Genomic DNA, 24,016 nt, shown 5'->3' on the forward strand with positions numbered 1-24,016 from the left:
ACAAGATAACTGAACAGCGATGGCAAAAACGCTGATGAATTCAAGATGGTGCATAGTTTTCGAAAGTGTGTACCTCTGCCTGGTCCCCAGAAGATCCGTTAAGGAGAAAAATAGAAGAAAACAAGCTATTTCCAGACCCATTTTTCAAGCTTGCGATATTTTATAATAGGAGACAGTTTCCCAATATGTAAGTGGACGGTGGGCAGTCGACACTGACACACAGCAGTACAGCACATAGGGCTTAAAGCAGATATTTTACAGAGGCAATCATATCCTTAAGCAAGGAAAGAGAGTAAAAATCAATAGCATATATAGTCAACACTTAAAATTAGTCAAACATATAGGCTTGCGATTTAGTGCATCTGAAGGAAGCCTATAATGTGCACATAAATTCCACATGAACCATTTGGTGAGATGCCACATAGAAGGCATGGGATAACAAAAACACTAATTAACTTTGGTGAGTTTAATGTTGTTCTTCGACAGATTCACTGAAATGTGCAGCAGAAGCCGCATAAGGTGGGGTCCATAGCCATCATTATATATGATTTCAACCTTGAGGTTCTCACACAGCAAATCCAGTCCACGGAGCTCAGAAGATGAGATCTCGTTGCATATGGGCATGTGTCTCTTTTTAGAACATTTTGGGAACTGTAGCCAGCATAAAAGATGTAAGACAATGCACTATGTTCGTTAGTTAATTATTAAAAACCAAACAACAGTATACCTTGCAGCACCGCAAAGTGACTTTCTCAAGAATAGGAGAACTCCGAAGAAAGAATACCAATGTCCTGAAGTTATCACTGAGATCACAGTTGTCCAGCAATAATTTCCTCAGGTTCTTGAATTCTTGGAATCTGGGTTCCTTACCAAGCACCTGTAGTACATTAGACAGTACCATAACATTATTGGAGTGAATAAAGAACATTGCAAGAGACGGCGAAGGCATACCCTTGTCCCAACACCCGATAATTCTAAATTTGTCGAGTTAGATATGCTACAAAGAAGCTTGAATTGATCGCCATCAAGTTTACTTCTGGCATGATTATATTTGTGATGCAGCAGATGAATAAAAGCCTTTCCAACGGATGGCACTTCGTTTAATGAAACACCACCACAAAATCTATAAACATCCACAGCCAGATGCAGATATGCAAGAGCAGGGGCCAAGATAACAAGCGCACAGGCAGCAGTATTTGAGCCACCATCAATAACCAATGTCTTCAGTGTGGGCGATATAATCTCAAAAAGACTGCGCCATCGACATTTTTTAAGAACCAAGGTCTTCAGCGATTGGGAGGTGATTGACATAATTTGACAACTGCAATCGTCCAGCTCCAAATCCTGCAAAGAGTGGTACACTGAACTAACACGCTTCACAAAATGGTCATCAAGAAGTACATGGCAGAGATGCAGCCTTTTGAGGCGCCAAGAACCTGAGCTCAGTCCCAGCTTACTGGCACGATCTGGGGTGTCATATTTCATGGCGCGACGGAGCCATCCTGCTGCCAGTCTATTGCCAAACATCGGAGCTCTGCTTCTAACCAATATTCAGCCAGAATGAATCCAATTGTGCAATGTTACAGCGGCGCATCAGGGTCACGGCAAAATCCTCAAAATCCTCCCAGTCCTTGTACTTGATGAAGTGCTTGTTGAAAGGATGCGGTAGCCATCGGTCACTGTCAGAATCAGAGGTATCACTCTCGGAGCTAGAACTGTCGTCGCTACTTGAGAGACAGATGCGATTGACATCAGAAGGGGGCGCCTTGTTGAACTCATCAAAGTCGATGTCCAGGGACGGCACCGAGCGCCAGAGGTGCCTCCACCGTGTGGACAGCACGCATGTCTGAACCACCTGACGGGCTTTCAAGAAGGACATGATGGCATGGAGGAGGCAGTCTGGCAGAGAGCTCAACCGATCCGGGCCGCCGGCCGAGCATCCGTCGATGACACCACTCACGCGGGCCCACTTCCTGAAGGCGTCATCAAGCTCCATGGCGTGCCCTGCTCGGAGCAGTTCTCACGTTAGAGAACCAAATAACCCAGCAAGACAAATAAATAAAAAGATAAACTTTTAAAAAATACATCTATACATAACACCACAAAATCCTGTTCCCATTACTAGATGAGTCGCGTTACCAGATCAAAGACGGCTCAAGATTTCGAAAAATGACGAAGCATTTTGCTGTGTTAGAACCATGTTCTTGATCGGAACATTGAAATCAAGAAGGGTTCACGAAGGGCCGAAAGCAAACCAGTCAATGGTACGGGGAGTGGGGCGAGAGATGTGCAGTCGGAGAATGGGGCTTACCGAGCGCCGCAGCCTGAACCTTCCGTGGGGGGAGGAGCTGCTCCAGCCGAAGGAGACGCAGCAGCGAGAGGGGCGGCGCCGGCGCCGGCGCCGCGAGAGGGATGGGGAATTTGGGGGTAGAGGAGCTGTGTTTCTGGGCCGGCCCTGTTGTGGGCTGCCGCGACCGAGTTTTAGCTTTATTATTCTGCTAAACAAAGCTTTATTATTCCATATATTTTGTTTATGCAGGATTCGTATGCTTTTTTAACGCAATTATTACCATTCTCTAAAGAAATCCCTCCACTCGAAATTATGGTTAAAATCAAACCTCATAAGATTTTGACTAATAATTAGCCAAACTATATGCATATTGGTCCCGTTCGGCTGGCAGAATTTTGGCTGAAACCGACTGAAAAACACTGTTCTGGCTGAATTATTTTGAGAGAAAAATACTATTCCAGCTGAAAAAGAAGCCGAGCAAGCCGAATATAGGGGTAAGCTGAACGGGGCCATTGTATAATTTCTCATTATCAAAATAAGGTCTTTAAGGTTTATCTTAAATTAAACTTCTTCAAGTTTGATCAAATTTGATGTTTGTCTAAGTTGGTGTTTGTAAGGTGCTTCTATATTTTTTTTATATAAATTTGGTTAAACTTAAAGTTTTAACTTGGGACAAAAACTAAAACACCTTATATTTTAGGGTTTTTTGGAAAGAGACAATTACAATTCTTCAACTTTTGAGAAATGCCATTGCAAATCGTCTAATCGGAGATAGGCCATTATAATTCCCAGCTTCGCTGAACCATGCCATTTTCTACACCCCAACCGTATGAGGGCCCACTGTTAGCACCGTATGTATATGGGACACAAACACTCGTGAAAATATCGGCCATCTCCGTTAGTCAACACCGCGTCGGTCTTCTTCTTTCTCTCGTCCCCGTTCCCCATCCCATCCCTGAACCCCAACCATATGAGGGCCCACTGTCAGCACCGTATGTATATGGGACGCAAACACTCGTGAAAATATCGGCCATCTCCGTTAGTCAACACCGCGTCGGTCTTCTTCTTTCTCTCGTCCCCGTTCCCCATCCCATCCATGAACCCTAGCTCGCGATTTGGCGGCGGCGGTGGCGACTGAAGGCATTGATAGGCGTGATTCAGGTGCGCGGCGGCGACGGTGCAGGCGACTGCGTTGGGAGAACCAACAGGCGGTGGTGATTGAAGTTGTTGGCGACTCCGGTGCAGGCGGCAACGATTGAAGTGGGTGGCGGCTTCGGTGCAGCTGTGGCGCCGGGAGAAACAGAGGGCTGCGGCGATTGAAGTGAGAGGCGGCTTCGGTGCAGGCGACGTGATGAGGGCAGGTTCGTCTGCTTCCAGCGGCACTGCAAGCAGAGGAGAGTGCCCCTTTTGCTTTGTTCCTCTGATCCGCATTTGAAGCAAGCAAGAGGATACGAAGGATCAGTGGTTTTTGAAGTGCCCCTACAATGTCAAGGTTTGATTTCTTGCCATGCTTGGCTTGTGCAAAGTCTTGTTTTTCACTTAATGACACAACTGTGATCTGAACAAAGGGTGATCCAACCACATGTGGCTTCATTCGCTTTGAGGTCGAGTATGAAGCTGCAAAAGCTCATGGACGCCGACTGCAGATGAAGGACGCAGTCTGTTTGAGTCCAGCGTCTGGTGAAGCATATGCCGGTTTGAAGGAAGAATTGGATGAGGTTCGCCAAATTGTGGACAGTCTTGTTTGTGATGTTCTGGCACTGAAGGTCCCGCTTAGTGAGCCAAAGGTGGCGCTGGTTGAGCCCAAGCACGAACTGGAGACCAAGAAACTTCATATTGTGATCGATTCTGTAGCTTTAGTATCTTCAGTGCAGGTGCGGCAGCCTCTGAGATCCCCAGCCGTCAGTGCCTACTTCCTTGCCCTGCCACCTCCTCTGGTTCTCCTGCCGCCAAATCGCCGAGCTAGGGTTCGTGGATGGGATAGGGAACGGGGACGGGGACGGGAGAAAGAGAGATGAGACCGATGCGGCACGGACTAATGGAGGAGGCTGATACTTGACGCACGTTTGCCTCCCTGTATACCTATGGTGCTGACAGTGGGCCTCATACGGTTCAGCTGTATAAAATGGCATGGTTCAGTGAAGCTGGGAATTATAATGGCGTTTCTCAGAATAGACGACTTGCGATTGCGTTTCTCAAAAGTTGAAGAATTGTAATGGCCTCTTTCCAAAAACCCTATATTTTATTGAACAGAGGGGGTGTTGAATAAACCCATCTTCCAATGATCTTTTAACGACCATTGTTCAGTATGTAAGACAAATTGAGAGTCAAGTATACCTTTAAAGAAACTTTATTTTAAATCACTACAAGAGGTTAGGCCTTCTAACTGTGACAATTACAGCCTTTTTCTCGTCATTGTACCCCTTTTTGTGACGATATGGCTGTGATCAGATTTTTTTTCTTTGAAGGGGATCAGACTCAGATGTACCTGCCTACCTGGTGATTGGCATTGATCCTTGCACCTGGTGAAAATGCTTGCTTATATATTTTATATCTCGTTACTGTTCAGGGTCTGGGACCTACCTGCGCAAGCCGTTTCTTTTCTTTACATGCTAATGAATCAACAGGTGCTACTACTAGATATTTCAGGAATGCATCAGCATCAGTTATCTGCTTCTCAAAATAGGATCCAGTCCAGTCTTTCCTGGGGTCAATTTGTCCTTTATACTGCATTGTTTAGTGTGATTTTCAGTCCAAGGATTATGATACTTGTTCTACAGGGCAAAATACTCATAAATTTTCATAATACTTTTACAGCTTTAACTAATTTTGTAATGGCCAACAAAGTGCCCCACCCATACAGCACACACCAAGTATTAAAAAATGATTTTTAATTTATGACCATCACATTCCATCAATTTGGTCATGAGCTATTGTCACAAAGATTGGGAAAGGTACATGGTGACGGTTATTTAGGACTAAATCACAACTTAGTCACAAACGTTTATCATCCAAAGAAAAATTGTCATAAACGCATTGTTTCTATGACTAAAAAATGTTGTCATATGAAAATTGTCATAGAAGGCCCAATCTCTTGTAGTGAATCCTAATATGCCTACTTAAAACGGACAATGGTTCTTTGTATGGAATATTTTCTTCCCTAATATAAAAGACATGCAACTCTCACTACGACAAGTATCTCATCACCGCTGGGCCTCAACCCCCTATCATCCTCGATTTTGCTCGGCGACGATAAAAATGGGCGGTAAAAATAGAGTTCATTGTCATCGATTACAGACCGATAGTGAAAAGCGAATAGATCTTTAAAAAATTGGTCATTCGTATGCTACCATCGATGTCATCCGTGTTGTCGTCATTGTCCTCAACCATGCTGCTGAGGGGAGGCGAGCCCCGCCGCCGCGCTTGGGAGAGGAAGGGCAGGCTGAGGTGGTGGGTGAGGTAGAGAGAAAAAGAGGGTGGCGATGCCTAGGGTGAGAGTGATAATGCACCTAGGTCCGTTTTCCACCCCCGCTGGAAACCTATAGTAAAAACTGAACTGGGTTTCACCGCTAGTTTAAGATATGAACCTGTGGAGAAAATGATTTTCACCATCAGTCCTATTTCAAATTAGCAGTAATAGATCATCACCATCAACTTTCGCCCTGTTCGTTTGGGCTGGTTTGGCTTATAAGCCATGGCTGGAAGTACTGTTGGCTGGTTTGGTGTGAGAGAAAAATACTGTTCGTTTAATAGGACTGATTCTATTAAACAGCCAAACCAGCCAACGAACAGTATTTTTCTCTCACACCAAACCAGTCAACAGTACTTTCAGCCAACAGTACTTTTTTTAATAGAATTGGCGGTTACCATAAGGGGAAACTATTTCTATAGTAGTGTCTCTTGCTTAGTTGAGAGAGAAAAAAACAGTTTTCTCGATGACTCCATATAAGTATTCGATTATATACAAGAATATTGCATATGTCAGTTTTGTGCTGTTATGAAATAAGTAGCCATTTATATATTTTATATTTTTGGGCATCATATCTTTTTTTTAAAATACTTGCATTGCATCACAAATAGGTAATAAGGATCATGTTACCACGGTCGAATTTTCCTAAAACATGCTTCATATTACAAGTTGGAGAATGAGCAACTGTTTGGCAACACAAAAGGAATGAATTCTAGATGCTTGCCCATCTTGCCTTTCTAGCAAGAGCATCAGCTATCTTACTTAGCTCTCTGCAGGTCTTGATTACCGAGTAGCTTCTTGCTCAATTTATATCCTGCACTTGAGCAATGATGGGACGCACTGACCAATATCCATGATGCTTTGACAAAGAAAAAAGTCTACTTAACCTCCACCTTTCATACTTGGTCTACTTCACCCCCAACTATAAAACCGTCTGTTTTACCCCCTGAACTTTCTAAAACCGTCTATTTTACCCCCTGTGCGGTTTTCAGCGACGGTTTTGCTACAGTCAAAATTAATCTAAGACAAAATTGGATTTTCCAATTAATCTAAAACTATAAAAAAAAATTGTAGTAAAGCATACCGTATTATATATTCACTGTGTAGATCTACTCATGTGGAGTCTAATAAAATTAGATTTTTCATTTTATGATTTTTCTATAATTTACTATGATTTTTCAAAAATTCATCGAAAGTTCAGGGGCTACTGTAGCAAACCGATGTTACTGTAGCAAACCGCCGCTGAAAACCACCTAGGGGTTAAAATAGACGGTTTTAGAAAGTTCAGGGGGTAAAACAGACGGTTTGGGGGTGAAGTAGACCAGTATGAAAGATGGAGGGGTTAATTAGACTTTTTCCCTTTGACAAATGCCATCACACGTAAAAGATAATGTGTACTCATTGACTTGCCCCGTTCGGTTGACTGAAACTTAACTGAAATTGACTGAAAACACTGTTCTGACTAAAATGTTGTGAGAGAAAAACACTATTCCGACTGAAAAGAGATGACGAACAAGCCGAAGGTAAGCCGAACGGGAAAGGTGTACTCGGTGATTATGTGTTCAGTTCATGTGTAGTCAGCACTCAGCACAAAGTTTTCAGTTCGTGTTCGTCCGTAGTCAGCACAGCCTCAAGCAATCTCTAGACCCCAAAAGTGGGATGAATTCGAGTTGCTGTATAGTTTTCGAAAGTATGTACCTGTCTGGCTAGTCCCAAGATTCCCAGGGAGAGAAAAAAAACAGAAGAAAACAAGTGATTTCCGAGCATTTTTCCAAGCTTGCGGTGTTTTATAATTGGAGACAGTTTCAGTAAGTAAACACAGCAGCAAACATGTAGGTGCACAGTTGACACAGACACACAGTACACAGGGCTTAAAACAGATATTGTCCAGAGGCAGTCATATCCTTAAGCAAAGAAAAAGAGTAATAATCAATAGCATAATAGTCAATACAGCAAGGTCTTCATCATAGCTTGCGATTTTGGGCATCTGAAGGGAACCTATAATGTGCAACTAAATTCTACATGTGAACCATACGGTGAGAAACATAGAAGGCCTGGGATACCAATAACACTAATTAACTTTGGTGAGTTTAATGTTATTCTCCAACAGATTCACTGAAATGCGCATCAGAAGCTGGACAAGGTGTAGGCCATAGCCATATTTATATATGATTTCAACCTTGAGGTTCTCACACAGCAAATCCAGTCCACGGAGCTCAGAAGATGTCTTGTTGAGTATGGGCGTTCCTTTCTTTTTGCTAGAATGTTTTGGGAACTGTGGACAGCACAAAAGATGTAAGACTGATGAACCATGTTGGTTAAGTAAGAAGTTAAGAAGCAAACTACAGTATACCTTGCAGCACCGCAAAGTGAGCTTCTCCAGAATAGGTGAACTCCGAAGAAAGAATACCAATATGTGGAAGTCGTCACTGAGATTACATTTGTTCAGCATTAAGTTCCTCAGGTTCTTGAATTTTTGGAATCTGGGTTCCTTTCCGAGCACCTGAAGTACATTATAGATACTTAGATAGTACAATAACATTACTGGAGTGAATAAATTGGAAAATTGACAGAGACAGCGAAGGCATACCTTCGACCCGACACCTGACAACTCTAAACTTGTCACGTTCGATATGCTACAAAGAAGCTTAAACTGATCGCCGTCAAGTTTACTTCTGACAAAACTATATAAGTGACCATGACCCTTTATACAAATTGAAGCTTTGGCAAGGGATGGCACCTCATTTATTGAAACACCACCACAAAATCTGTCAGCCTTCACAGCCAGGTTCAGATATGAAACAGCAGGAGCCAAGATAACCAGCCCAGAGTCATCAGTATTCGAGCCGCCATCAATAACCAGTGCCTTCAGTGTGGGCGATGCAATCACAGAAAGATTGCGCCATCTACAATTCTTCAGAACCATGGTCTTCAGAGACTGGGAAGTGACCGACTCAATTTGACAACTGCAGTCGTCTAGCTCCAAATCCTCCAAAGAGCGGCACACTGAATTAACACGCTTCATGAAACCATTATCCAGTAGTACATGGCAGAGATGGAGGCTTTTCAGATGCCAAGAACCAGAGCTCACTCCTCCATGCTGTCTGGGCCGGTCTGGGGTGCAGTATTTCATCGCGCGACGGAGCCATCCTGCTGCCTGTCTATTGCCAAACTTAGGTGCTCTGCTCCCAACAATGTGCAGGCGGAATGAATCCAGCTGTGCAATGTTACATTGGCGCATCAGGTTCACGGTGAAATCCTCGAAATCCTCCCATTCCTTGTGCTTGACCTTCTTGTTCTCGTAGCTGTTGATGTTAGCGCCATAGATGTAAGTATCAGAGTCCGAGCTGTCGTCCTCAGAAGAAGTTGTGATGTCGGAGGAGTCAGAGCTGACAGTATCAGATTCGGAGCTGTTGCCGTCCGAATCAGGGACGTCGCCGTCGTCGGAATCAGAGCTATCAAGATCAGATTCGGAGCTTTCAGAGCTTTCGCCGTCAGAATCAGAGTTGTCGTCGCCACCGGAGCCAGAGTTGTCGTCACCACCGGAGCCAGAGTTATCGTCGCCACCAGAGCCAGAGTTGTCGTCGCCACTGGAGCCCGAGTTGTTATCAGAAACAGGCACCGTCTTGAACTCAGCAAGGTCGATGTCGAGGCACGGCACCGAGCGCCAGAGGTTCCTCCACCGCGTGGACAGCACGCATGTCTGGACCGCCTGCCGGGCCTTCATGAAGGACATGATGGTATGGAGGAGGCAGTCCGGCAGGGAGCTCAGCCAGTCCGGGCCGGCGGCCGAGCACCCGCCCCCGCCGCCGCCATCACCACTTGCGCGGGCGCGCTCCGCCTCCTCAACCTCCATGGCGTGTCTACTCCTACACGGAGCAGCTCTACCGTTAGATGAGGAAATAACCCACACCAAAAATAAATAATAATTAATAAACAAAAAAACCCTATTTCCATCTTTCACAAAACACCGCAGGATCCGGTTTGATCACTAGATGAGTCGAGCTGCTAGATGGAGGGGGCGGAAGATTTCAATACATGGCGAAACATTGCTGAATAGAATAGGACAGAACCTCATCGGAAGGCTGAAATCGAGAAGGGTTCACGAGGCATACGGGATACGGGGCGAAAGGAGGAGGTTGGGGAGCGGGGCTTACCGAGCGCCGCAGCCTGAGCGAGGGAGGAGCGGAACCAGCTGGAGGAGACGCGGGCGTGAGAAGGGCGGCGCCGGCGCGGGGAAGGAAGGAGTTGCCTAAACTCTCGTCTCCCTCTATGGCGGCGAGACGCAGGGGAAGGGGAGAGTACAGCGCCGAGCCGCCGAGCAGTTTTGGGCCGGATAGCAAAGGCCCAGTTGCCGCCACCGAGAGGATTCGTCGTTTTTTTTCTTCTTCGAAATATTTATCCATTTCTGGATTAGGAACATGGTTTTCTAATATACCAGGTAGCGTGTTCGTGCGTTGCTACGAAACAACTAAATCTTTTATATTAAAAATATACAGATCGCACGATAAGATAACAATACTGTTAAATTAAATACCGACGTCAAAGTGACATTTAATTCAAAAAGCAAAGTTCGTGAAATTAACACAGTCAAGGAGAGCGCGACGTCGCAGGCTCACATACTCTACTGTATAGACTTTTTCGTGATACGGCTAAGATAATATTTTATATCAGCAAAAAGAATTCTATGATATCCATTTTTTCATGCGCTAATAAATCCATGAATAAGTTCCGCTGCATCTCCATATAATCATGTACACACATGTTAGAGCATATATGCAAATAGGTTTCGTGCCCATGTGTTGCTACGGAACAACAAAACTTTTGTACTAAAAACATACGGATCGCACGATAAGATAACAATACTGTAAAAGTATATAACCGACGTTAAAGTGACATTTAATCAAAAAAGATAAGTTCGTGAAATTTACATAGCCACAGAGAGCGTGGCATCGCGGCTCACAAACTCTACTGTGTAGATCTTTCCGTGATGCGGCTAAGATCATTTTTTATACCGACAGGAAGAGATTTCCGATATCCATTTCTTTCGTGCGCCAACAAATCCACGAATAAGTTCCATCACATCTCTATACCATCCTGTATACGGCGCTGGCAAGTGAATTAGCCACAACGTATATAATTAGATTTATAATTAGCTCATGTTTAGTCCTCCTAATTGATATCTAAAAATTCAATGTGACAGGGACTAAAGTTTAGTCTAGGATCCAAACACCCCTGAGGTGGTGTTCGCTGGTCTGGACTCGTCCAGCCAGCCGGCTGATCCCACTCACAAGTTACTGTTCACAAAACCAGCCAAACAGTGTTTTTCTCTCACAACAAACTAGCCAGAACAGTGTTTTTCAGCCAAGTTTCAGACCAGCGAACGGGGCCTGACTCTCGGCTCCTGTTGGCTGCTCACCTACACCACCATGCCTATGTGTCTGCACGTATATACTCTAATGCCAGAACGTCTAAGATGGTCTTTATTGTCCACTCTTTGAAAATATCATAACTTTAAAGTTGCCATTTGTGTATGCTGTAGGATTGGGACGCTTTACACTCATCCATGAGGGTGTCCATGAGAGTCGAAATTTTTGATGCTATTATGATATCTAAGCTTATCAATAAGACAGAGACGAACTTGATTATTAAAATATTTTCAACACTGCTTTCATATATTCCCTCTCTCCAAAAATAGAATTCATTCTCGCTTCCCAAGAAGTTAACTTTTTTTTTAACTTCGACCAAATATATATAAAAGAATATTAATATTTATAATACATAATTAGTATCATTACATAGAATATTGAATATATTTTTATAATAAACTTATTTGGAGGTATAAATGTTGCATGTATTTTTTTATAAATATAGTCAAAGTCGAGAAAGTTTGACCTGCATGCATCCCATAACGACTTATATTTTGGGATAGAGGAAGTATATGCTAATGGGAGTAGTCAACTGGAAGTGGTGATGAACACAACAATACTTTCATATTATATGCTAATGGGAGCACGAAGAAACGCAGGGGAATGGACCTATATACTAATGGTGAGAATATCCGTTTAGGAAATTGCACCAGTCTCACCATGTATAACCTGCACATCTTTTATTTAGCACCACTGATGTTTCCTTCCATGCATGATTATTGTTTCCTCCCATGCATGATTATTGTTTCCTTCCATGCATGATTATCGTTTTCTTCCATGCATGATTATCGTTTCCTTCCATGCATGATTATTGTGGGATCACAGGCGTAGGCAGACGGACAAATCAAAACAAAAGTCGCACCAAAAAATATTCACACTTTTTTCTTTTTAGTTGTAGGAGATCAGAGCTATGACTAGCTGCCTAGCTAGTTAGCTAAACTCCCCTAAAAAAGTTAGCTAAACATTTGTATTAACTTATCTAAACAAAGAGTTCAATAGCTGGGCTAGTTGTTACCCAAACATCTAGCTAAAAATTAGACGCTCTTAAATAAATACACAACTTTTGCTTCTCCGAAACTAATTTTAGAACTTGGTTGTTTGTATCATTATTTGGCTTTTGACCAAAAGCCAAAAGAGAAATTTATAAGAAACATGACCTTAAGCTCTGCACTCAGTCTCTCAGCCTCCATCGACATGTTGCGTACCTGTATTCCGCTCTTTTCAGCCAATGGCGCCGCAAGTTAGGGATGCAAGGCTAAAAGGTCCTAATGGCTAGCGGGGGTGAATAGCCTATTAAAAATTTCTATAACAACACTAAGCAACTCGGTTAGACAAATATGAGGTGAAGCGAGTGTTGCGTTAGCCTATTAAAAATGCAAGCCACCTACCACAATTCTAGTTTGTATAATCTCTATCCACACAATGGCTATGTCAATACACTAAGTTAGTGTGTTCTCAAAGACTACAATTTGAGTTTTGCTTTCTCTGGTAGTCTCCTATGGTCTTATCGTTCATCAAATGGACATTAAGACAACTTTCCTAAACAGAGAGTTAGAGGAAGAGATCTATATGGATCAACCGGATGGATTTGTAGCAAATGATCAAGAAGGTAAGGTGTGTAAATTATTAAAGTCATTATATGGCCTAAAACAAGCTCCTAAGCAGTGGCATGAGAAGTTTAACATAACTTTAACATCTATTGGCTTTGTTGTGAATAAAGCTGACAAATGTGTGTACTATCGGTATGGTGAGGGTGAAGGAGTTATTTTGTGCTTATATATTGATGACACGCTGATATTTGGATCCAACCTCAAAGTGATTGAGGAGGTGAAGGAATTTTTATCTAATAATTTTGAAATAAAAGATTTAGGAGAGGCTGATGTTATTCTTAATATCAAGCTTATGAGAGAAGGTGATGATGGGGTAACTCTGTTACAATCCCATTATATGAAAAAGGTGCTGAGTCGCTTTGGGTTTAGTGACTGTGAACCTGCTCCTACACCTTATGACCCGAGTGTGCTATTAAGGAAAAATCGAAGAATAGCAAGGGATCGGTTGAGATATTCCTAGATCATTGGTTCGCTCATGTATCTTGCTAGTACAACAAGGCCTGACATCTCATTTGCTGTGTGCAAGCTGAGCCGATTTATGTCAAACCCGGGAGATGATCACTAGCGTGCTCTTGAGAGAGTGATGCGCTATCTAAAAGGCACTATGAGCTATGGTATTCGTTATACCGAACACCCGAAGGTGCTGGAAGGCTATTGTGATGCCAACTGGATCTCTGATGTTGATGAGCTTTATGCCATAAGTGGATATGTATTTTTGCTTGGAGGTGGTGCTGTTTCCTGGATGTCTTGCAATCAGACTATCTTAACGAAGTATACAATGGAAGCAGAACTCACAGCATTAGACACTACTGGCTATGAGGCCGAGTGGCTTCGTGATTTCCTTATGAATTTATCGGTTGTTGAAAAACCCATACCGGCTATTTCTATGAACTGCGATAACCAGACTGTGATTACGAAGGTTAATAGGTCTAAGGATAACATGAAGTCTACAAAGCATGTTAAGAGACGACTAAAATCTATCAGAAAATTGAGAAACTCCGGAGTAATAGCGTTGGACTATGTTCACACGTCTAACAATCTGGCAGATCAGTTCACTATGGGTCTATCACGCAATGTGATAGAAAGTGCATCGAGAGAGATGGGTTTGAGACCCACATGAAATTTACTATAGTGGTAACCTGTTCTATGTGATCGGAGATCCCGTGAAGTAGGATGGTGAAATAAGCTAGTAGTAAATTGTGAGAAAAGATCCTTAGTAAAACTCATTTCTGATACATATCTTTCCTTTCTGTAAGGCAGGTTGGTTTTTACCTTAATGTGTTCCAAATGGCTTGCTAAAGCAAATATGTTGTCCTACAGAACATCTTTTGAGGAACACACCTATATGAGTCAGACTGCTGGTCATAGTCTATGAGATTTGGGTGATCTCTAAATACTCATGAAAGGCACTGGACTATGACTTATCTGCTTCAAATAGAGGGGATGCCTTTTGCAGCCAAGTATCAGCTAAGGACTGTAGTGACACTCACCTCACATAAAATTGTTAATTCAAGGCTTAGTCCATTGTTCAGTTGTGATTGAGTGAAACAATTGCTCTAAATGGATATTCAACTTAATAGGCTCCATCAAAACACTGGTATATAAAAGAAATATGATTCTGAGACTACTTTGTTACATACCCTAGAGTTTGGTGGGGATTGTTGGATATATTATGGGCTTGACCCGTATAATATTTAATAAATCAAATAAAACTCTATGGTACGTAACATTAAGCATTGTATGGTTTAATACCGTATGAGATTTTGACTGAACGTTTACTTAGCTTATTTGGTTGAAAATTATCCATCTTAATTGAGAAGCTCAGAAAAGGACAAAGGAGTGCCACATGCGCACGCTGCCGCCGCCGCTGGCCGGGCCGGGTCATGGCTGTGGGCGTGGGCATGGGCCGGGCCGAGGCCGTGGCCGTGGGCTGGCGTGGCGTGGTGTGGCGAGGCGGCCAGGTTTTACCACTTAATCCACATAATCACGCGAGTTTCTCTCCTTTATGGTGGACGCGAACTGATTGCGCCAGTTACCATCTCTCCGCTGTCTCCGTCTCTTGGGATCCTCCGTAGCCTTTCTCCCTTCCCGCCCCAGCCATAAATCTAAAATCCTCAGTCAGTCTTCGTCCCTTCCGCTTCGCTTCCGAGAGACCATATCTCAGCTGCCCTTGGGCTTTCCCCGTCCCATACCTCTGCGCGCACGGAGCAGCGGGAGAGTAGGTGCCTCTGGAACCCTCATCCACCTGCGAACCTTGCACGGGGTGTGCGGCGATTAGGTTTTTGGGGAGCGATTCCGCGACTGCTCATTCGACATCTTCTTGGTGATCGCTCGGGGAACCTGTCCTCTTTCTGGTGATCCGTTCGTGGGACTGCACTGTGAACACCGTCCAGCATCGACTGTGGTCCACGACTTCGAGTAACGCACTATGTCGACTAGTGCGAATGGAGCCTCTGATGCCCTCGGCATGGGACCATCCGCTGGGCACAATCTTATCTCTGTGATTACCGCACTTTGCGTTCTTACTGTATCGATTTGTATGTCATGTCTGCATGCTGTAGCGTTCGTTAGAGATATAGACATGCACATATATGTCGTCACAAACCTGCTGATGTTATATTTATGGATTAAATTGACCATGAAAATGCCTAATTATCTAACAATATGATCCAAAGTGTGTTCAAGAAATTCACTTAGAAAATGTTGAGCACCTGTAGTGATGACGTCAACATTTCACTCTTGTTACTGTAAAAATAAGAACAGAGACAAATATGCAAATTTCAGGTCCACATCAAACTTTCTAGTAAGATATATGTTCACAGGACTCAGAAGATATTTTCTTTAGTAGTCACAGGATAAGAAAACAGAGCATCGGGACTATAGCCTACAGAGCAAAACCTTATATCATCTAGAAACCAGTCAAAGGTCCAGTCAAAGGTATATGCTTGCATTCTAAGTACTACATCTGAAGGTACCGTAGAACATGTGCTCAAATTTCAGAAAAAAACCAGGAGATGGCAACTAGCAAGACACATACAAGGCCTACACTAAGGATTTATATGCCAGCAAAGTTTGCTTGCGAATACACTGTCTCTGTGACCACATCGTTAGATAAATCAAAGCCTTGGCCGTGATGGCATCCGATTCACTGAAATACTTCTAGCAAAGTAAAGAGGCACATCGAGGCACAGATGAGCAATCGCGGGGGCCACGACAACGCAGGGAGCATTATTCGAGCCACCAGCAACAACTAAGCGCTTCAGTGAGGGCGATGTGATCTCAGTGAGATAGTTCCACCAGCAGTTCTTCAGAACCAAGCTCTTCAGTGAGCCGGAGGCAGTGCCAGTCCTAGGACTTGGCCCTCTGACGATCTCGTCGCAACGGCTCCTCTTGATCATGTATAAAATCTCATAATATATAGGCACTAATTTTACTTGCAAAACGAAAGCAAATTCAATAACATATTTTTAATTTAACATGTCTGATAATTATCGAGGAACAATGTAGATTAAGCAATATATTTATAGATGTATGATAATTATCGAGGAACAATGTAGATTAAAAAAACAATATATTCGTTTTCTTTTCTCACCCATGATAAATATTTCTTAGGTAATATTCTAAAATTTTAACACCTAAATTAGAAGAAAAATATGACTATATGGAAAGCAAGTACTAGAAGTCTGCAATACTATACAAATAATTAATTTGGATTAAAAATAAAAAGGAAAAAATACCTTGGGCCTAAACAACTAATCGGTGATCACAATTCGTAAGAAGCCAAGAATCAAGATGTCGTCGTGGTGGAGCCCTGCCTGGTCGCCGTCCTCGTACGCCGTGTCCGTGTCTCCGATAGTCTAGCTCTTCGCGGCGGCGTGGCTCGCCAGCTCCGCGTGTGTAAGGCGCACGTCGCGAACTCACGATCAGAGTGTACTGTGTGCAGCGTGACTCCTCGCCTCCTCTCTACCCGAGGGCCGTGGGGAAAGGAAACTAGGAAAGAAATGCCGATGTTGTCTTTTTGGGCCGCCTGGCCAGTTTTATGTCTCTCTTCTCATTAATTTGCTAATGCCTAATGGATTATAGGACCTGGAGGTTTGTATACTTGGGCTTAGGCCCCTCCTTCGCTTGGGCCTTCGGCCGTCGCACCTCGTGCCCTACCCCTAGGACCGGCACTAGCCGGAGGTGATTGCTTGAAACGCACACGTGCAGTCCTCCAACTCCAAATCCTCCGGATGCAGTACCACACGGGAGCGCTTCTGCAAGGATAACTCGTGGCGCACTTTAATAATACCACATCAACAACTAGCTTGGGAGAGAGGCACCCCCGTGTATCAAGACAAATATTTCTTTCCCTTTGTTTCATTTATCTTTTTATTCTAGCTATTTATATAGTTAGTTAAAAAAATGCATACCTGAAAGCAAAATAAATACTTATCTATATATATTAGTAATAAAAATGAAAACAAAATAAAAAGAGTGTGTTTATAATTTGCTAGTCTTTGCTTTTAAGAACTGATATTAAATAAAAGGGACTCTCTGAATAACCTTTGAAAATGGAAATGATGAATATTTACTCTGTTGTAATTCATTCCAAGTACCTAGTTTTTAGCATTGAATTCTTCCGAGTTTTGGATAAAATTGTTTTCATATAAAGATTTACTTTGAACTTGAAACTCGTGGGTAGCATATGCTTGATCTAAGTCTAGGTAATTGACGGATATGATATGAGAAGGTCTGAGTTGTTGTTTATCTTGTTCCAAGTGACACTAGAATCCTACAGATTTACTTTTGGAAAACATAAAAATGTTACATGATGAGTTCCTGTATGAAAAAGCTTGAATTCCTACCACAGACATACATGTTATTTAGGCTAGAAAAACTTATATATATATGCTGCTTGCTTTGCGTTAAGTTTTGTCAAGCTTCGTTGACCCTTATGAGAGACTTGTCATGCTCTTGAAACCAAGATCACGTACACACCACCTACATATGCACTACTCCTACACTGAGGGTAGGCGGAAAAATATGCCATTCCATTTAGATCCACTTAAAAATGTTTTATTCTTATACTGGGAGTAAACACAAAAACATGCTTTATAGGTTTTTCATCCACCAAATAAATGCTCCGTTGTTCTTGTTGCTATCTCTCAAAAGCTTTTGTTGCAAAAAAGAGAGAGATTTGGGCTATGCAAAAGTATTGAAAAAAATGGACACAAAGATGTCCGAGATATTGAAAACAATGGGTACTTAGATGCTCGTCTGGAAAAAAAGAAAGAGAAGAAAGAAAAAGAGAAAGAATAAAGATAGCCCAAGCTCTTGCAAAAATATTTACAAGTTTCAAAAGAGAGATATGTTTTCAAGGAGCAAAGTAGAATTAGGATTCCACTATATTCACTCCACCATATATATCCACTTCATATATCCATACACATGCACATCTTACTTTGATTGTATGACTCGTTTCATTTTGGATCCATTGTTTGACTTTACAACATATGCTTTGCAAGTATGTATGCGATGTCCACACCTATGAGCTCTACATAAGCCTTAGTTGTAGGAAGAGAAAGGCACAACATCATTATTTTTGCCTTGGTGAAGTTTCACAAATACCACATATATTGAAAGACTTGAGGGTGTCATACAACGGAATCTCTGAGTTTTATTTTGAAAAAGAGTAAAATGCACCGGAGGTCCATTAACTTTCGTTGGGTGTCATATAGGTCCATCAATTTTGAAACTGTATTTTTTGGTCTATGAACTTTTAAAATAGTTCACTGCAGGTCCATACCTATTTATTTAATCTTAAATCCAACGTATATTTGTAGAAAAACCCCTACCTTTCTCGTGCAGAAACAGTCACGGCCACGGCCAGCACCACGCGCGGCCACGGGCGTAGCAGGACACCGGCACCGGCAGCAGGAGCAAGAGGCTGGGCTGCTCCACACCGTCCATCTGCAAGCTAAAGGACGACAATGACAGCAGGCACCAGAAGGTGCCCGTGCCGCCGCCGGAGGAAATCATTGGCGGCACGGCGTCGGCGGGCGAGCCTTGCAAGCGGCGCGCGTCCGTGAGCGGGAGCAGCGAGTGGTGCGTGAAGAAGCCCCTTAGCGAGGCCAAGTGTGGCACTGGCCGCAGCTCATTGGTGACGGCCACGAGCAGCGACAGCAAGCAGCTACAGCGGGGCGAGGTCATCGTCGTCATCGTCGGGCGGGTCGTCGTTCAGGGCCGACATGCAGCTGAGGCGGCTGTCGGGGTGCTACGATTGCCACATGGTGGTGGACCCCATGAGCGGCAGCACCTCCATGAGAGCCACGACCGCCACCATCTGCCCCTGCCTCGACTGCGGCGAGGTGTTCGTCAGGCAGGAGAGCCTCCACCTCCACCAGTCCATCAGGCACGCAGGTTGCTTGCTTGGTTCCTTCTTGCTAGTACTTAATGGAGTACAATTGAATCAATTAATAGAGTTGCTCCACGCCAGCTCCTCCGCGTCCATCACCAATTGAATCAATTAATAGAGTTGCTCCATGTCAGCTCCTCCGCGTCCAGCACCATCTACCAGTACCACCATGAGGACGGTGAGGACAGCGACACCAGCACCGACGGCGGCACCGACTCGGACGGCGCCGGTGAGGACGAGGACGCTGAGGCGCTCGGCGAGGCCACGCAGGCGGAGCAGCTACTGCCTAGTGGCGCGGGCAAGTTCCTATGGACCGACGACAACATGTACGAGGGCACGTCGGGCCGCGGCAAGTTCTCCTGCTCCTCCGGCACCACCTACGAGGGCGACTTCACCGGGGGGTACATGCCATGGCCACTACATCTGGCGCCACGACCACGAGTACATCGGCACCTGGAGGGCTAGCGACATGCACGCCAACAGTGGGATGTACATTGGCACCTGGTGCGAGGAGGTCGGTGCCGTGCTCACCGACGACGTCTACTACCCGCCGTGCCTGTGCCCCGCAAGCCCTATGACCCCATCATGGCGCTGCTCTAGGAGCTGAGCTATGCGAGGGCATGAGCCATGGTGCAACTCGTGTCCAGCCGCAATGGCAACCACGCCGAATGCAGGTACATGATGTGGTTTGTGACAGAACCGACCAATTATACGAAATTAAGTGAGAAAATCATCCACTAGAGCAGACGATTTATCCAACTTAAGCTCGTATAACCCGGTAGTCCATGAAATCACGAAGGATTTCAAACCAACTCGTGTCCCAGCCATGATCGTAGTAAGTTTAGCGGTCACCGTCACATATTACATAAAAGTTCACGGTCTCAGATACATCAGAGTTTAAACATAGTTATTACAAACCAGTTCGAATAAAAGTAGCGGAAGTCATTTGTTCGAACCACACACACACTCACGCGGAGTTTAAATACAGTGCCAGCGGATGATCATCTCCAACAAAAGCATTAGATGAGACGTAAGGAATGACCATGCCCATGGTCCTAAGCATCACCCATTGCAGGATAAAGGCAGTTGATATAGTAGCCATAATACATCTGCCCATCTGCAACAAGTGGGAATAAAACCCTGAGTACGAGTAGGTACTCAGCCAGACTTACCCGACATAACCGAAAATAAATGACACCAAGGATTATGAAGGGCTTTATAGTAGGGTAGCTGACTCATTTGCAAAAAGAAGCATTTTTAGCATTTCAAGAACCTTTCTAAAAGCATTATTGCCAAGTTAATTATTATTAACCTGTCAACTAGATTTGCACCTATGCTAGAGTAATCATGTGAATAAGCAGATAATGATAACCAATGATCATTAAACAATTTCCATACTGTCATATTCACTATAACTGTCCAAGTGTTCCATAACATTTACTACGATGAAGTAACTCAAGTCAAGTGCTCACTATCCAGGAGCGATGGCGATTCGAATCGATTCCTAACCAGCTGGTGGTTTATCCTTACACAAACCTCACTCACCCGCTAAAGTGAGATATTGATCACCGAGCCAACTTTCCAGGTATCTCGAGTTTGCTAGGAACCACATGTACCCGGGGGCCGACCGACTGCACTTTGGTCTTATCATCCCGCCCCCGTGTCCTACCACACCTGCTCCGGTACAGTGCGTTGCGGGCAATCTACTCGGCCCGAAAAATCTCCCAGCTTCGCGGTCGGAAGGTACTTTATCCGGCCAGCTAAATGTAAGGCATGCGTTCAACATGACTCGAGGCCCAACAACGGTCGGTCCTTAATCGACACAGACGGAAACACTACAGTCCAAAACTCTGCAAGTCTCCGTCCAGTCTCAACTTCATTTAACACTTAGTTATACCATGACTTCATAGTCATCCAAGCAGATCCAGGTAACCACCTATAGCTCGCAGGTGACAGGAAATCACCCGACTTCTACCGGTCTAAGCCAGCTAAGCATTGACTCGACTGCGAATACCAGGGTAACAAGGATATAGTATAACAAAGGTAAGAAAGGTATAATGCAGCAACGGTTGCAAACAACTCCTGAACATAATGCATCAATTTAAAGTGAAGTATTTAATTAAATAATTGCAAACCGGGAGAAAATGCTCCGGGGCTTGCCTCTCTCGAAGGAGCTCGGACGGTGATCGGGGCACTCCGGAAGTTCCTCAACGTCCTCCTCGTCGACTTCTGGCACTTCCTGCTGCTGCACCTCGAGCTGCTCCTCGGGCTCCTCGGGTATGACGACTGGGTTTTCGGTTTGCGATCCTGTATGATGCAATGCACGTAAGTGATTATGCAAACGGTGCATCGAAGGAGATGAATGTAATGGATATGTTGAAATGCAAGGTAGTCAACATCATCCAAGAACTATACTACAAGCACATGTCATCTACTGCATTCTCTTCTACTACTAATATGTTAAGTTAACATACCTTATGAAATGCTTCAAAGATACACCAAAGCTTTACTAATTTCCTTAATCACACTTAAAGCAACACTTGCTTAAACTCTAATTAATAATAGGTTTGAATAGCAACATATATTTCTGATGTTCCTAAAAATCTGAGAAAATTATAGTAGCATACTACTACCCTAAACAGACTACCATAAAAATTTCATGGCATTTGGATAAGTAAACTATCCTACACAAAAATGACAAGCTATAGCATGAAGATGAGCATGAAATTACTTTGTACTATGAAAAGTGTCAAACAACAGAATTAATATTTTTCCTAGGTTCTTCATAGCATATAATGACTGTACAAAAATTACCACATGCATGTTTTATACAAAGTTTGCTCTCTAACAAAAATAACAGAATTCAGCCATTAAAGGTACTTGAACTTCACCTCAAAATTTTCCACAACACATGCATGAAACATATTTTTCCTAAGAAGTACATGACACTAGAAGATTAACAAACTTAGAATCATATTTTTCTGAATCTTATAGATTTTTCTACAAATTTTTCAAGTTATTCAGCAATATTCATGATTAAATAAAATCCTATAGAAAAGTATCCCAAAAATGACATGCAAAAATTTTCCCAAGTAGATCTGATAATAAGGAACCTAGCAAAATTTGTTTCAACAAATTTGGAGCAACTTTGAGTATCCAAATATTTTGCAAACCATTTCTGTTTTCAAATAATAATGAATAAATTGAAAACAAATCATTTAAATGCTACTGGGCCGGCCTGCGGAAATGAACTAGCCCACGGCCACAGCCGGCCTGCGCGGCCCGAGCGCGAGGGAGGGGGACGGCCCAACAGGGCGTCAGCCCTCGGCCTGGCTCGGCCTGGCCAGCCGAGGCAAGGTGCCTCGCCGGGGCGCGCGCTGGCGCGGCGGCGCAGCTCGGCCAGCAGCCGGCGGCCATCTCCGGCCTCGGCAGCGCAAGCGAGCGAGCGCAGGAGACATGCGAGGAGAAGGCGAGCTCGGTAGGGTAGCTAGGCGAGGCTGGAGGGGAGAAGGAAGACGGATTCCATGGCGGCCGAGCACGGCGGCGCCATGGCCGTCGGCGGCGAGACGCGGGGAGGCCCAACCTGTGCTCGGAAGGCGGAGCAAGCTTGAGCGCGACTTGAAGGAAGGCGAGGCGGAGCTGCGGGCGTGAGTAATTGGAGAATGGCGCGGTGGTGCGGGAGTTTGACGCCGGCGGAGCTCGGGCGCGGCGAGGGCGGAGCTCGGGGCTCGCGGCTCTGGCGGAAGGAAAGGCAGCGCGGGAGGAGTGAAGGCAGAGCGCGTGCGGCTGGCAGCAGGGCGCGCTCCTCTTCAAGCTCGCCAGCGCGCTGCGTGGTCAGAGCTAGCCGGGCGCGTGGCGGACACACGGCGGGCGTCGCCTGACGCGGTCAGGACGTGGCGCGGCGACGGGCACGGCGCGCGGGAGAAGAAGGCGCGGCGCGCGGAGGCAGGCTGGGCTGGCACAGCACTGGGCTGGGCCGAGGCGAGGCGCGCGGCGTGCGGGAGCTCGCTGGGCCGGCTTCGGCTGGCGGGCCAGAAGCGAGGCGGCGGCCCAGACAAATAGAAATGGAATTTTTCAATATATTTTCAAGAAATTTTTAAATGCCATCTTTCAAACATTACTTTGAGCAAGAAAATGACCTCTTTTGAAAATGTACCAAAAATGAAAGTTGCTTAGAATTTAATTCCCTACAACTTTGCTTTTATGACCAAAGTCCAAATCTATCTAGATTTTAAATTATAGAATCAAAGTTAAATTTTAACTCAAAACCCTAATTTTGGGAAATTACTTTGGGAAGCAAAATTTTGAATTACTTTGAATACAAACCTTGCTCCAAAAACTGTGCTAGACAATTCTAGATGATTTACAAGTATAACCAACAGTTTCTACTCAACTAGCAAGCAAGAATCAGAGCAAAACAACTCTAATAAGTGTATGCATCATTTACTTTTCACAAACATGTTTCGTATGTTTCGAAGTAATGTTTCAGTTGTTATATGCAAGATTACGCATGTATGATGAGGATGCTTGATGATGCACGATATGTATGATTAGCAATGCCTAAATACAGGCATAACACCGGGGTGTTACATGGTTCCCCATCTAGGACGTGGGCAATTGGATGCTCGACGTTCGGCTACGTCGCCCACTCGCTGGCTAGGCTGCGACCCTAGCTGCTGATGCTGTCGGACCAGACTACGCAGAGGGCTGCAGTGGCTTGTGTTAGGCCAGCGTTGGTGGAGCCATGCCTGCACTCGCCGCTGACGTGAAGGACGACACCAAGGACAACGTCTACAGCATCTCAAGGGACGTGGCCCGACC

General features: G+C 44.4%; 1 protein-coding gene and 1 pseudogene across 2 annotated transcripts; both read right to left on the reverse strand.

Annotated features, from left to right (window-relative positions):
• Nucleotides 1-206: 206 nt before the first annotated feature.
• LOC136482634 (MEIOTIC F-BOX protein MOF-like) lies at nt 207-2,452 on the reverse strand (annotated as a pseudogene).
• Nucleotides 2,453-7,636: 5,184 nt separating this feature from the next.
• On the reverse strand, nt 7,637-10,053 carry LOC136482635 (MEIOTIC F-BOX protein MOF-like). Of its 2 annotated transcripts, XR_010765143.1 has the most exons (5): nt 9,917-10,053; nt 8,500-9,628; nt 8,350-8,395; nt 8,113-8,262; nt 7,897-8,034 (listed from the first exon to the last, which is right to left on the reverse strand). XR_010765143.1 is itself a non-coding variant. In XM_066479849.1 (4 exons), exons 2-4 carry the CDS (start codon nt 9,613-9,615, stop codon nt 7,831-7,833), a joined length of 1,620 nt encoding a protein of 539 aa, XP_066335946.1. In that variant the 5' UTR covers nt 9,616-9,628; nt 9,917-10,053; the 3' UTR covers nt 7,637-7,830. The 2 variants fall into 2 exon arrangements, 1 of the variants encoding a protein (XP_066335946.1); XM_066479849.1 differs by having other exon boundaries at nt 7,637-8,034; nt 8,350-9,628.
• Between the last annotated feature and the right edge of the window lie 13,963 nt (nt 10,054-24,016).

This window comes from Miscanthus floridulus, chromosome 9, assembly GCF_019320115.1.
Source record: "Miscanthus floridulus cultivar M001 chromosome 9, ASM1932011v1, whole genome shotgun sequence".
Classification (NCBI taxonomy): domain Eukaryota; kingdom Viridiplantae; phylum Streptophyta; class Magnoliopsida; order Poales; family Poaceae; genus Miscanthus; species Miscanthus floridulus.